The sequence below is a fragment of the Podarcis pityusensis genome (genome assembly GCF_964106645.2).
Source record: "Podarcis pityusensis genome assembly, chromosome: 8".
In the NCBI taxonomy this organism is placed as follows: domain Eukaryota; kingdom Metazoa; phylum Chordata; class Lepidosauria; order Squamata; family Lacertidae; genus Podarcis; species Podarcis pityusensis.
This window is the reverse complement of record NC_138033.1, coordinates 76892565-76906229: the sequence shown is the minus strand read 5'-3', so window position 1 is coordinate 76906229 and position 13665 is coordinate 76892565. Positions and strand designations below refer to the sequence as shown.

Sequence of the window (13665 nt, the reverse complement as noted above, 5' to 3'; positions counted from 1 at the left end):
ACAAAAGGGAGTTTGCAGTTTCCTGCCCCCTGAGGGAAGATCTGATCATTGTCCTTTGTTTCAGTCCATGCTGAATCCACTCCCATATGCAGGTTCTTTGTGATTTTGATTGTCTTCTGTCTGGGATCATCTGGGCAGGGCTCCTGCAGATGTGCTGAGACAGTGAAGGGATTTTGGCTGACCAGGGTCAAACCCCCCTCCCCTTTTCTTAGTTCTTGTCATATGGAGTAAAATAAAAATGGAACAGTGCAAATCCAATGTATGGTTGATTTTCTATGAATTTATAACAGAAATGTGGCGTATGTAGTGTGTGAGTGTGTGTGTGTATGAAGTTTGTACAAGCAGAATGATTGGGGTGGGGGGGTTCCTGCTACAGTTCCAAAACCAAGCAAAACCAAGCAAAACCCCAAATCCTTCTTCTGCAGTCTTCCAGCCCTTAAGGCGGTGCTGTGCTGATAGAGCGAGCCTCTTCTGGCTGATCTTTTTTCCCTCCTCCCCTCTTCTCCCCTCCTCGTCTTCTTCCTTTCCTGCTAATACATGCGTTTCTTGTTTTCTACTGTAGCATATGCAGCGCGGCTCATATTTATATTTTAAGTGGGTCTGGTGGGTGGGCTCTAAGGAGCAGCCTCTCCCCCCGCCCTTCCACAGGAAGTAGTCCAAAACATTAAAAAAAAAGAGATCCCCCCCCTTTCTCTTTTTACTTCTTTCTTTTCAAAACCATCCTAATAATTAAAAGCAATCATTTTGCAAGGCGGCTGCTCCTCCCAGCTTGAAATCTGATCCTAACTGCTATTGCAAAGAAAGTTGTGTGAGTGTGTGCGGATGTGTTTGGGGTTTTTCTCTCTTTTTTTTGCAAGATGCGCGGAGGGGGGGGGGAGTAAGGAGGGGGGTGATTTTTTTTTTCCTTTCAAAAAAAAAAAAGGGGGAAGGAAGGCGGATCCACGTGGTTTAATCGGAGACAGACAGAGATCCCATTGTTCGCAATCAATATATAAAAAAAGAGGCAGCCGGGGCTTTTGGAGGGGGGGGGGGCAAGAATTAGATGCGGGAAGATTCGGAACCTGCATTCAGACGTACATCTTGCAAGAGGAGGATTCCAACCAGTCGGTATTTCTGATTGAAAGCGGGAGGGGGGAAAATAAGACGACGACTTTGCGACCCAAGAAAGCTAAAGTTTGTTCTGTGTTTTCTTTTTTCTTTTTCCATCTCCTGATTTTGCACATTTTTTAAAAAAAAGGTGGAGTGGGGGGTGATTGAAGATTTGGGGGCAGGGGTGCTTTTTTGAGGGGTTGGGGGGGAATTATTCTTCTTTTTTACCTTTTTCCATCTAAGGCCCAAACAAAAACAAAAAAGGACTGGAAATCGGGACGGTTGAAATTTATTTATTTTTTTGCACCGAGAATTGGGTGTTTTGTTACCGGGTTGGGGGGACGGACGCGGATTTAGTTGCACCTGGGGGGGGGCAATAATAGATTATTACTATTTTTAACAGGAAGGAGTTGAGAATCAGGTAGGATTATAAATATTCTCTTATTTATTCAAAGTCTCTCTCTCTTTTTTGCACTTGAGAGGGTTGGCCCCCTCCACCCAAAACAATGGGTGTGTAGTTTTCTTAAAGAGTTTCTAATTTTAAATCTGAATTTAATTTTTTTTTTTTTAAATTGAAATGTTAAAATACTTCGGGGAGCGGGGGAGAGAAACAAGTTTTCCCAAGACTTTTACTTTTTAAGAATCCATCCGGTTTTGTGTTGCTATGCTTTAGTTAAACACTTTTGTGCATTTGCACGGGGTGGGGGCTTTCTCCCTCCTTCCAAATTTAAGATTGCAAACTGCTGTGCGTTGATGGGGAAGGGGCTTCCTTTTTCCCCTTCCAGCGCTTTGTTCTGTTTTCAGTACATTTTGGGGGGGGGGGGGCGAACAGCTGGGTGTCCTTTTTGTTGTTTTAAAAGCAATTGAAAAGTTGTGTATTTATTCCAGATATTTATTTGTTGGGGTGCAGTCGGGCTGCGGAGGACACCCCCTCCAATTTCTCATGGCATTATCTCCAATTTCTCATTGCATTATCTGTTTAATGAAATCTGGTGTGTTGGTGCAGGTCAATTTAATAGTTAAATTTCCAAAATTGCTGGGCGAGTCTCTGCTCTCTTGTAAGTGTAGCAAACACTGAGACAGTGAGAAGTAAGCTTTTTTTTCTTGTGTGGGAGGGGGGGAATTCCCTGTTTTAAAACTGAAAAAAAGGCTAAATTGGAGGGAGGGAGTCATATATTTAAAGGGGTAACTTTGAGGGGATATTTAGGGTCTTTTCCCTTCCATTGAATGGGGGTTGTGGGGTCAAAAAACCATCAGTTTTAATGTATGGGACTTGACTCACCCTCTTGTTATTTTATACGGGGTCCTTAGGGAGCATATATATATATATATATATATATATATGCCTAATTTGGGGAAGAAATTAATAGATTTTTTTTGAGACAACTGGGGAGGGAGCCTGGGCTTCCCCCATATTTTATGGGGTGTTGAGTTATTTGGGGGGCTCTTAGCCCTATATTTGACCTACAATGGGGAGTTGCTGTGTTTTCCTGTGAGGTGTCCCCCCCCCCAAAAAAAACCCCTGTCCCTCTTTAATTTTGAAGAAGCATGGGCCATTTTTGTGTGTGTGTTTGTAAGGGATAGACTGTGAGTTTGTTAGCATCCAACCTCCTATTTTATATAAAAAATGGCATGCTCTGTATCCCCTAACCTGTTTTGGTGGGGTGGGAAGGGGAAGGAGGACTGTGGAAATGGGGGGATGTGTGTGTGTCAGAGGGTGTTCCCTTGTAGACCTAAAACTATAGGACCCCCAAAATGGGAGAAATTGGTTTCATGCTAGGGGGGCTGGTTGTGTTGGAATGGGTTGCCCCACTTTGTGTGGGGTGCATTTTGGAGCAAGCCAAATGGCAACAAAATGGACAAGTTTTATTTGGGGTCGGTGTCTAAGGCCTAGTTTACGAATTTCCCCTATTCACAGGCCAAACTCTGGTTTTGTGACTTGGGAGGATGCTTATGTGAAAGGGAATCAATTCCCTGCCCCACATATTGCATTATTGGGGGGGGGGGGGAGCAGGCTATCTAGGTTCCCCCTCCCCCTACTTAAAACACATATAAGTAAATTATTGGGGGTTTTGCCCCCTGACCCACTGTTAGGATGGGATTAGCCCAGGGGTAGGCAACCTAAGGCCTGGGGGCCGGATACGGCCCAATCGCCTTCTCAATCCGGCCCACATGTAAAGTGTTTTTACATGAGTAGAATGTGTGCTTTTATTTAAAATGCATCTCTGGGTTATTTTTGGGCATAGGAATTCATTCATTTCCCCCCCCCCCCAAAAAAATATAGTCCGGCCCCCCACAAGGTCTGAGGGACGATGGACCGGCCCACGGCTGAAAAAGGTTGCTGACCCCAGGGTTAGCCCATGACATTATTTCCCACCTCCCCAATATTTATGGGGGTTCTTACCCCGAAATCTTTTGGGGGTTCTCGCTTTTTTGCTGCGGGGTAGAGATATTTTATAGAGGGGCTTCATCTATTTGGCTGGCCAAATTCGTTTCATTTCCTAAAGGCCATGTGGGGTTTAATGTTTGGGGACGGGTTGAGCTATTAGCCAGCCGTCTCCCCCCCACCAAAAAATAACCCCCGTCTTTATTTTGTGGGGTTATCACTCCCTCTTTCATATATGGGAGTTTATATTTCCCCACCACACAAACACAAAAGTTTGGTTCGTGGTCCCAGGGGCTGCTGTGGGGCTACTGCCCTTGCCCCCCAGTTTTTAGTGGGGGTGAGAGTTTGAGGGGTGCACCTTGTAATGGGTTTGGGGGGTGGGGTTCCCCCCCAATGGTTCCTAGTGGGGAGCCAAATTGGTGGGAATTTCTCCCCATAAACCCCACTTATAATTGAATGGAGGGGTTTCCTCCAAATTGGGAAAACTGTGCAGTTTTAAATTGTACCTCTCAATGTTGGTTTTCTTTGGGGGGGGGAGATAATAATGCCCCCTCTTTCAAGGCTGGCATGGGAGGGGTTCACTCTACTTCACCCCACTTCCCTGAAGAATTGGGATAAGGTAGATCATGTACTTACAATTTGAGAGCCTTTTGGGGGGGGTGAAAATGCCCCTTCTCCATAAAGTTGGGAGTGTTTTATGAAAGGGGGGGGGGGGAATAAAAAATCAACTGTTCTGGTTTTTGTTTTAAACACCCACACGCCAATTTTAGAGGGTGATTTACTAACCCCCCCCCAATAATTTGAACTGATACAATTTTTGGGTCCCTTCCGCAAAACCCTTCATTGTGTGTTTTGGGGTGGGGGTTAAGCATTTGAATTAAATTTCACTTTTGTAGTTCTTAAATAGTGTTGGGACTGGGCCCAAGGAGGTACCCAGGGTTCAAATTCAGCCACGAAGCTGACTTGGGCCACAGTCGCTCAATCTCAAGCCTGACCTACCTCACAGGGTTGTGAAGATGACCTTGTGTTTGCTTCCAACTTCACAATTCTATGAAATGGGGAGAAGAACTTATGCATGCCTTCTTAAGTTCCTTAAAGGAAAAAAGGCAATAAATAAATAGCGTCCAAAAATTGTGTATTTGGAGAAGGGGAAGAGGGCTAGGAGCCCCTGCCTCAGTTTCCTCTCTCTCTCTCTCTGCTGTTCTGTTTTCATTTATAAATTTCACAAAATTTATAAACCCTGTGATGGTAATGGGAAAAAACCCTCAAAAAATAAAACAATGCAATTTTCAGTAAAAATGGCAAAAAGCATCTATTTATAACATTTTTTTGAGACTTCTTCCAAGACTCAAGGCAGCTTACAATAAATGAAAACAAGGTGGATGAAAGTACAGAAAACTGGGAAACATTTAAAAGTCGATGGTGAAACAAGTAATTAAGTGATTAAATAAGTTTTGATGGATGTAATAATGGAATACAGAATGGTTTATGTAAAATATGACGTGCAAAATGAACCATGGAAAGAGAAGAAAGAAAGTCACTGATATTTTAAGGACGTTTAAACGAGTATTCTAAATTGTAAAACAGAAAATTTAATGAAAATTGTATTATTATTTTTTAAAAAGTAATGAAATGCCAATAGAATCGAAATGGTGTAATTGAAAACAAATGTATTAAAATGCAGATAATAATCAGTGATTAACTCAAAAGGGTTCAGGACACACGTCAGTTATGGCGTGGTGGCCTAGTGGTTAGAGTGTAGGGCTAGGAGCTGGAAAAGACCAGGGTTCAAATCCCGCCGTGGCCATCATGAAGCTCACTGGGCGACCTCGGGGGCCGCCTCTCGGCCAAAGCCTACCTCACAGGCTTGTTGTTGGGTTTAAAGGATGGGGGAGAGAACCAGCCACTACTTGGAGGGAAAGGTGGGACGTAGATGAAAAAGTGAAATGAATTCTGCCGTGACACCTCTTTCCTCTCGCCCCCCCCATTGATCCCTCCCCCCCTTTTGCAGGCGGGACGATCCGGGGAGATCGAAGGCGGGTGACCAGGATGCCCAGGCGGAAAGCGACGGCGGCTTCTTCGGCCACATGGGACGGTGCCGGCAACGGGACTGGAGGCACGCGCAAGCGGTCCGCCCTGCCTCGTGGGGCGCCCCCTCCGGGGAAGAAGAAGGCCCGGGACGGAGGGGGCAGCGGCAGCAGCAACGGGGGTGGCGGCAGCAGCGGGGACGAGCAGGACGGGCTGGCGCTGCCGCCTCCCCCCGTGGCGGCAGGAGGGGGCAAGAAGCCAGGCCGGGCAGGAGGAGGACGGGGCGCCGGGGAGCAGCCCCCCCAAAACCAGGAGTCTCCGCAGGCCGCCGTGGTGGTCAGCGAGCCGGAACACAGCAAGGAACGCATTGTAAGGAGGAAGATGGTCCCAAAATTGCTGTTTTTTGAGGGGTGTGCATGCTGATCGCTGGGGGTCTACGTGGCTGGAGAGGGTGGCTCTGTTTTGGGAGGGAAAGAGGGTCTCTTATCTGGGGAGGTGCCGTGATGGGACACCTACCTGTTTGGGGGGTTTCCTTGTGTTAGGGGGGAAGGATTAGGAGTTGGGGACCCTCTGATTTGGGGGGTGAGGGGTAAAATACAGTGGTACCTTGGGTTACATACGCTTCAGGTTACAGACATTTCAGGTTACAGACTCCGCTAACCCAGAAATAATAACCTCGGGTTAAGAACTTTGCTTCAGGATGAGAACAGAAATCGCACAGCAGCGGTGCAGGAGCAGCAGGAGGCCCCATTAGCTAAAGTGGTGCTTCAGGTTAAGAACAGTTTCAGGTTAAGAACGGACCTCCGGAACAAATTAAGTTCTTAACCTGAGGTACAGGCAGGCAGAGCATTGATATTTTGAAGGGGGTTATACCTTGTTTTAGGGAGGAGAGATTAGGAGTTGGCGACCCCCTATTTAAGGGGAGAGGGTGGAGAGATGGGAATATTGGCAGAGGGGGTCTCATTCACTGAGAAGGAAGGAGTATATTGTGAGTGGAGGGTCTGAGTCTTCTTGGAAAGCTGTGTGGGGTGGGGTGAAGAAGAGAGGGACTCCCCTTTTCGGGGCTGGAAATTATAGGGCAGCCTTCCCTCATTCACACAAAATGTTGTTGAATTCCAAACCCCATTAGCCCCAGCCATCAAGGTCAGGTGCTTGGACCCCAAATGTATGGAGGGCAACAGGTTGAAGGCAGATATGGGGCTGCCTCCATCTTTTGGGGATGGGGGGCGGAGATCATGGGAGCCTCCCCCATCCTGTTACCATCTCCTTCTTCCTTTGCAGGGGTTGCAGACAAGGGAAGTTGGGTTCTGGTAGATACTTGTGCAGAAATGACAGGCAAAGGCTGTAGCTAGCTCAGGGATCATAGAATCATAGAGTTGGAAGAGACCACAAGGGCCATCGAGTCCAACCCCCTGCCAAGCAGGAAACACCATCAGAGCACTCCTTACATACGGTTGTCAAGCCTCTGCTTAAAGACCTCCAAAGAAGGAGACTCCACCACACTCCTTGGCAGCAAATTCCACTGTCGAACAGCTCTTACTGTCAGGAAGTTCTTCCTAATGTTTAGGTGGAATCTTCTTTCTTGTAGTTTGGATCCATTGCTCCGTGTCTGCTTCTCTGGAGCAGCAGAAAACAACCTAAGAGGCTTGTAAGCCAGTGTCAGCCCTACTCCGAGTAGACCCATTGAAATTAATTGACGTGGCTAACTTGGGTTCAGGCAACTGGGGCCGTCCCCTTACCTGAGGCTTTGGATCTGAAAAGGCCCCGTTCCATTTAAATTGGCCCTAAATTCAGAACAATGAGGACCAGTATCTTGCTTGGTTTTTTTAGGGGAAGGGCTGTGGTGTAGTGCTTTGCAAGCCGAAAACCCCACATACGGTCCCTGCTATTGCCCAGGTAGGGGTGGAAAGGCTCTCTGACTGAAATGCAGCGGAGCTGCTGCTGCTGCGAGTCCGTGTCGACAGTACTGAGCTAGGCAGCAGACCAGTCCTCTGAGTCAGTATAAGGCAGGTTCCTTTGTGGGAAGAGGCATAGCTTAGCGTGAGAGCCCCTGCTTTGCATGCAGAAGGACGCAGGTCTAATCCCCAACAGCACCTCCAGCTAGGAAAAGACACCCCTTTCCTAAAACCCTCGAGAACCACTGCCAGCCGGTGTTGGCAACGCTGGGCCAGGTGGACAAATAGTTCGAATCGATACAAGCCTCCTTTCTGTATGGCAATGATCTTGAGTTTCCCAATTCCATCCCCTTGCAGTTTCCATCAGATATAGACTCTGTTCACACTGGAGCAGCAAACTAGCAAGCTTCCTCCTGCCCCCCCCAGCCCCCCCCCAAAACACACAACGTATTTGGAGAACTTGGGGGGTGGCACTAGTTGGCATCTGTTGCTGTTTGAAAACCCCAAAGACGTAGCATGCAGCGATTCAAGATGTTAGGATTGGCATGCCTGTGTTATAAGGCCACTTGGGGGGGGGGAGGTTCCCCCTCCCTTGGCTCTGGGAATCCACGGGAGGACACTGATGCTGATGCGTGCCCTCCGCCCGCTAGGGGGGGCTGGAGGCTTCCCTGTCCGACCGCGTGGGGGCCCACCCACCCCCTTTCTCTGGGTAAGGGAAGTCCTCCTGCAGAGCACAGAAGCCCGGCCCCTCCGGACAGCAGGGCCTGTCTGCAAACTCCCACATTCCCACCCCCTCCTCCTCTGCCTTTTGTCTGCCTCCAGGCCTGCCAAGGCAAGACCGCAGTGGAGGGAGGAGGGAGAATTGGGAGGGGGGGAAACAAAAAACAGTGGGCTGTTTCTTGCTTGTTAAAACGGCCGCACTAATTTTGTTTTAAAAAAAAGTTGCCGCTTTTTGGCTGCTGTGAGCACCAAACTTGCTTCCTCATTGCCAGCTGCTGGAAGCCCCAGGAAGGGCAGAGCGTTGCTCTTGGGGTTGGAGCTTGTTTGCAGATTTCCCATTATGGGCACCTATGAGGACTAAGGTGGTTGACCAGCCTGATCCATCTCTTGCAGGACTCTTACAAAGCACTTCTGCAATGTGACGCAGAATGCCTGTGATTGCCAATTGCTGGCAACTGCTGATGGGCAGAGTTTGGGGTCTTCCTTGAGGGTTTCCTTTGAGTGGCCCCAAAGGACAGGATGCTAGACTAAGAGGGGCCCCCTCTGGCCTGATCCAGCCATAGGAACCTTGTTGCTTCTGTTTAGTGTGTACACCCCCTCGGTGTTTACACACAGCTCAATTGTCGGAGGTAGCGATTACCACCAACTGATGGCTTTGCAAGCGGATTGGGCAAATTCTCAAAGGGCAATGAGACAATTCAAAGTGTTGGTGTTGACCTGTTGAAGTCCTAAACGGCCTCGGCCCAGTATACCTGAAGGAGCGTCTCCACCCCAACGTTATGCCCGGGTGCTGAAGTCCAGCGCTGAGGGCCTTCTGGCAGTTCCCTCATTGCAAGAAGCAAAGCTGCAGGGAACCAGGCAGAGGACCTTCTCAGTAGTGGCACCCGCCCTGTGGAATGCCCTCCCACCAGATGTCAAAGAGATAAACAACTACCTGACATTTAGAAGACATCTGAAGGCAGCCCTGTTTAGGGAAGTTCTTAATGTGTGACATTTTAATGTATTTTTAATCTTTGTTGGAAGATGGCCAGAGTGGATGGAGAAACCCAGCCAGATGGGCAGGGTACAAATAATAAATTATTATTATTATTATTATTATTATTATTATTATTATTATTCTAACTACGATGGCTATGCTCTGTCCTCCGCAGTCAAAGGCAGCAATGTTTCTGAATAATAGTTGCTGAAAACCGCAGGACAGGGAAGGCTCTTGTGCTTGGGTCCCAAGTGCTGGTTCCGAAGGGGCACCTGAGGATGCCAGACTGCAGGAGCCATTGGCCTAATCCAGCTGGCAGCTCTTCCATTCTTCCGCTGTCAGAGACAGTTAGGCTTCTGAATCGCAAGTAGGGTTGCTCTTATGCTCAGATCCTGCTTGAGAGCATCTTGTAACGGGCATCCATTGGGTCCATTGGGAGAACAGTACGCTACACCGAGATTAAAGGTTAAGCAGGTGGCGCTGTGGTCTAAACCATGCGTAGGCAAACTAAGGCCCGGGGGCTGGATCCGGCCCAATTGCCTTCTAAATCCGGCCTGCGAATGGTCCAGGAATCAGCGTGTTTTTACATGAGTAGAATGTGTCCTTTTATTTAAAATGCATCTCTGGGTTATTTGTGGGGCGTAGGAATTTGTTCATTTCCCTCCCCCAATATAGTCTGGCGCCCCACAAGGTCTGAGGAACAGTGTACTGGCCCCCTGCTGAAAACGTTTGCTGACCCCTGGTCTAAACCACTGAGCCTCTTGGGCTTGTCGATCAGAAGGTCGGCAGTTCGAATCCCCGCGACGGGGTGAGCTCCCGTTGCTCTGTCCCAGCTCCTGCCAACCTTGCGGTTCAAAAGCACACCAGTGCAAGTAGATAAATAGGTACTGCTCTGGTGGGGTGGTAAACGGCGTTTCCGTGCGTTCTGGTTTCTGTCACATTGTCTTGTTGCGCCAGGAGCGGATTGGTCGTGCTGACCACATGACCCGGAAAGCTGCCTGTGGACAAACACCGGCCTGAAAGCGAGATGGGTGCTCCACCCCTTAGTCGCCTTTGACTGGACTTAACCGTCTAGGGGTCCTTTACCTATACACCAAGATTGGCCATTGGCCAGATCCATTGGGCCCTTCTTACATTCTTAAAACTTTTTTTAAAAAAGTAAATCCAAGGTTTGCAGGAAGAGCATATGAAATTGTGCACACCCAGTCTTTGTTTCTGTGGTCAAGGTTTGGGTCCTGACTTGGTTGAGAGAGTGTGTGTGTGTTTTGTGCTGGTGTTGCTTCTAGTCCAGCCTCCTGTTCTCACCGTGGCCAACCAGATGCCTGTGCGAAACCTGCAAGCAAAAGATGAGTAGAAGAACCCTCTTCCTGCCCCCCTTGCGGTCTCCAGAAACTCAAATTCAGAAGTGTTGCTGCCTGCAACTGCGAGGCAGAGCATAACCATGGTTGGCTAATAGCCATCGATAGCCCCTTTCTCAGGGAACTTGCCTGGTCTTCTCATAAAGACATCTGGGTTGGCGGCCGTTGATGCCTCCTGCAGCAGTGAGTTCCATAGTTGTGCTGCATGAAGAAGTACTTTCTGTTATCCGTCCTAAACCTAGGGTGTTTTGCAGTGTGTCTGCTCAAAAGGAAGTCCTGTTGACTTCAGTCTGGGACCTTTGTGTCCAACTGTGGCGGGACAGGAGAGCATCACTGGGGAAATCCAGCCAGGTGGGCAGGGTATAAATAATAATAAGATGATGATTACAGTGGTACCTCGGGTTAAGAACTTAATTCGTTCTGGAGGTCTGTTCTTAACCTGAAGCACCGCTTTAGCTAATGGGGCCTCCTGCTGCCGCTGCGCCTATGCTGCACAATTTCTGTTCTCATCCTGAAGCAAAGTTCTTAACCCGAGGTGATATTTCTGGGTTAGCGGAGTCTGTAACCTGAAGCGTATGTAACCCGAGGTACCACTTTATTATTATTATTATTATTATTATTATTATTATTATTATTATACTTCCTTCTGATAGAATGGCACCTACACCCTTCCCTCGCAACCCAGACACAGCACCCGAAGTCAGCTTCATTTCCTGTCACTCTTTCCTGTTTCTCTTTGTAGTGTTTTCTTTCTCTCTCTCTCTCTCTTTGCCGTGATCTGAATTGCCTCCATGCCAGGCACACAATGCTGGTGATAATGTCGTTTGTTGTTGCAAAATGAAGTCTGGGGCGTAGCGGATCAGGTGGGCTTTTGGATTAGGAACAGGGCTGGATTTAGGTTTGATGTGGCCCTGAGCTACTGAAGGTCATGGGGCCCTTTTATATGTCCAGCTGTCCTATGTCAACAACAAATTGTTGCTGGTTTTTGTGTTGAATATATGCTATGTCAGCGGTCACGTTGGCCCAGGGGCCGGATAAGGCCTGAGACCCTCGTTTATCTGGCCCACAGCAACCCCTGTTGCCACCGCCCGCTCTTAGCAGTGCTGCGCAGGGACTCACTTCCGGGTCAGAGGAGCACTGGAAATAGCTTGTGTGCATGTGCAGGGGCCTCCTACGCATGTGCAAACGCTATTTCTGGTGCTCCTCCGACCCGGAAATAGCGTGTGCGCACGCGTACGGGCGCACACTCCCCCGCCCTCCAGCCTGCTGCGCGATCGTCGCTGGAGACACTGGCCCGAGGCGAGAAAAGCTTGCCGAACCCTGTGCTGTATGGTAATTGATGGACCTAATAGGTATCTCAAGCCATTTGCACATGTTGCCTTGCAACCAATCCATGCAGAATGTAGGCACCCTATAGATAGAAATGAGCAAACCGGTGATGTTTTAGGGAGCAGGCTAGCAGGCAAGGTCCATTACTTACATCATAGGAGCCTACACAAAACAAAGCACTGTTGCTGTATGTAGGTTTTATTTTATTTGTTTTTTATCTTATAATTTGGAAATGTGCGTCCAGTGGTTTTTTTCCCTTTAATTTTTTTTTGGGGCCCCCAAGAGAGAGGGGCCCTAAGTTTTAGCTTGTTTAGCTTATACAGTGGACCCTCCGGATACGAACTTAATTTGTCCTGGGGGTCCGTACTTAGCCCTGGCGAATTTCAAATGCTGGATCTGATTCTTTCTCTTTTTCTCTCCCACCTTCTCTACCCCTCATAGAAGCTTGAAGGATCCAAGTTCAAAGGGCAGCTTCTGATATTTGGAGCCACCAACTGGGACTTGATTGGCCGTAAGGAAGTGCCTAAGCAGCAAGGTAGGTAGAACTGCTACTTTTCCAGATTACAGTGGAACCTCTACTCACGTACAGGATCCGTTCCAGTGGTCTGTTCGTGAGTCGATCCGGGTTGCTGGGAGTAGTCCCATTCTGCACATGTTAAGTCGGCAGAAGCCGCTTCTGCGCATGCGCAAATCGCAGCAAACCTGGTATTTACTTCCGGATTTGCCGCAGTCGCGGGTCGGATTGTTCGTGAGTAGGGGTGGTGGTAAGTCAAGGTTCTACTGTATTTTTAAGGTGGAAAGTTGGGCCGGTGCAATGTTGCTCAAGTTTGTTTTGTTTTTGAAAATAATTTTTATTTGGTTTTACGAGTGTAGAGTTATAACAGTACTGATAAATATCAACATTTAGAGCTTTCTCTGAATCTCTAGACTTCCCTATATCCCCTCCTATTGTCAACGCTTTCAACCGCATATTATTATTATTATTTAATTTTTTATTATTTTCAATGCAAAATCATAACAGAAATTACAGACATTGAATCCAAAATAATACTACACAAACAAAAAAGAAGAACAGAACATACAAAAAAAAAAAAAAAAACCAAAGGAAACAAACAAACAAAAAAAGACAAAAAGCATACATCTACAGAAAAAAAACATATTATTTCATAGTCCATACAGTCGTACCTCCGGTTACAAACTTAGTTTGCTCCAGAGGTCCGTTCTTAAGCCGAAACCATTCTTAACATGAGGCGCGCTTTTGCTAATGGCGCCTGCCACTTGCATCCAGGGGCAAAGTTTGCAACCGGGAGAATCTACTACCGGGTTAGCGGAGCTTGTAACCCAAAGCATTCGTAAGGAGGGCAGTACGTAACACGAGGTTCCACTGTATTTTAAATCTGTCCATACTGTCCTTAGTACTTGTTACATTATAAGTGTTCTTAGAATTCTGCTGATGTTTTCATCTGCTTACAGTGGTCTCCTAAATAAACAAGTTTGTTTTAAGCATGCCTTCTCCATTCCGGGGAATTGGGGTACAATTCACACCAGCCCCTTAGGCCTGCATTCATCATCATCTTGGGCCTAAGGCTGTTCAAGCGCACACTTCAGAAGGCCAAGGGTGCCCCTGAGCATGTGCAGATCTCAGCTTGTCACACTGCCCGTTAAGCATGGCCTGCTCCCCACAATCTAGGGCAACCTTCTGAAAACTGGCGCCCTCCAGGTGATTTGGGAACTGTAGTTTCCTCTTCACAGAGCTGTCATTCCCAGCACCATCAACACGCTGTGGTTCCCAGGAAGTCGCATGTGCATCGGATAGGCTTTAAATGTGGAGTGTGGGTCTGCCCTACAACTCCCCGCAACCCTGCAAGGGGTTGGACCACATGA

At 47.9% G+C, this 13665-nt stretch overlaps 1 protein-coding gene across 6 annotated transcripts in view; it reads left to right on the top strand.

The window, feature by feature from the left end:
• Positions 1 to 595: 595 nt before the first annotated feature.
• Positions 596 to 13665, top strand: part of RCC2 (regulator of chromosome condensation 2) — a 30675-nt gene continuing 17605 nt past the window's right edge. For 2 of the 6 annotated variants that reach the window (XM_081017969.1, XM_081017964.1), the window contains exons 1-3: positions 936 to 1103; positions 5487 to 5872; positions 12223 to 12316. In XM_081017969.1, coding sequence (XP_080874095.1) covers positions 1043 to 1103; positions 5487 to 5872; positions 12223 to 12316 — 541 coding nt within the window. In that variant the 5' untranslated portion in view covers positions 936 to 1042. Of the gene's footprint in view, positions 809 to 935; positions 1174 to 5486; positions 5873 to 12222; positions 12317 to 13665 lie in introns of those variants that run through there. The other 4 variants (XM_081017968.1, XM_081017965.1, XM_081017966.1 and 1 more) reach the window with 4 other exon arrangements.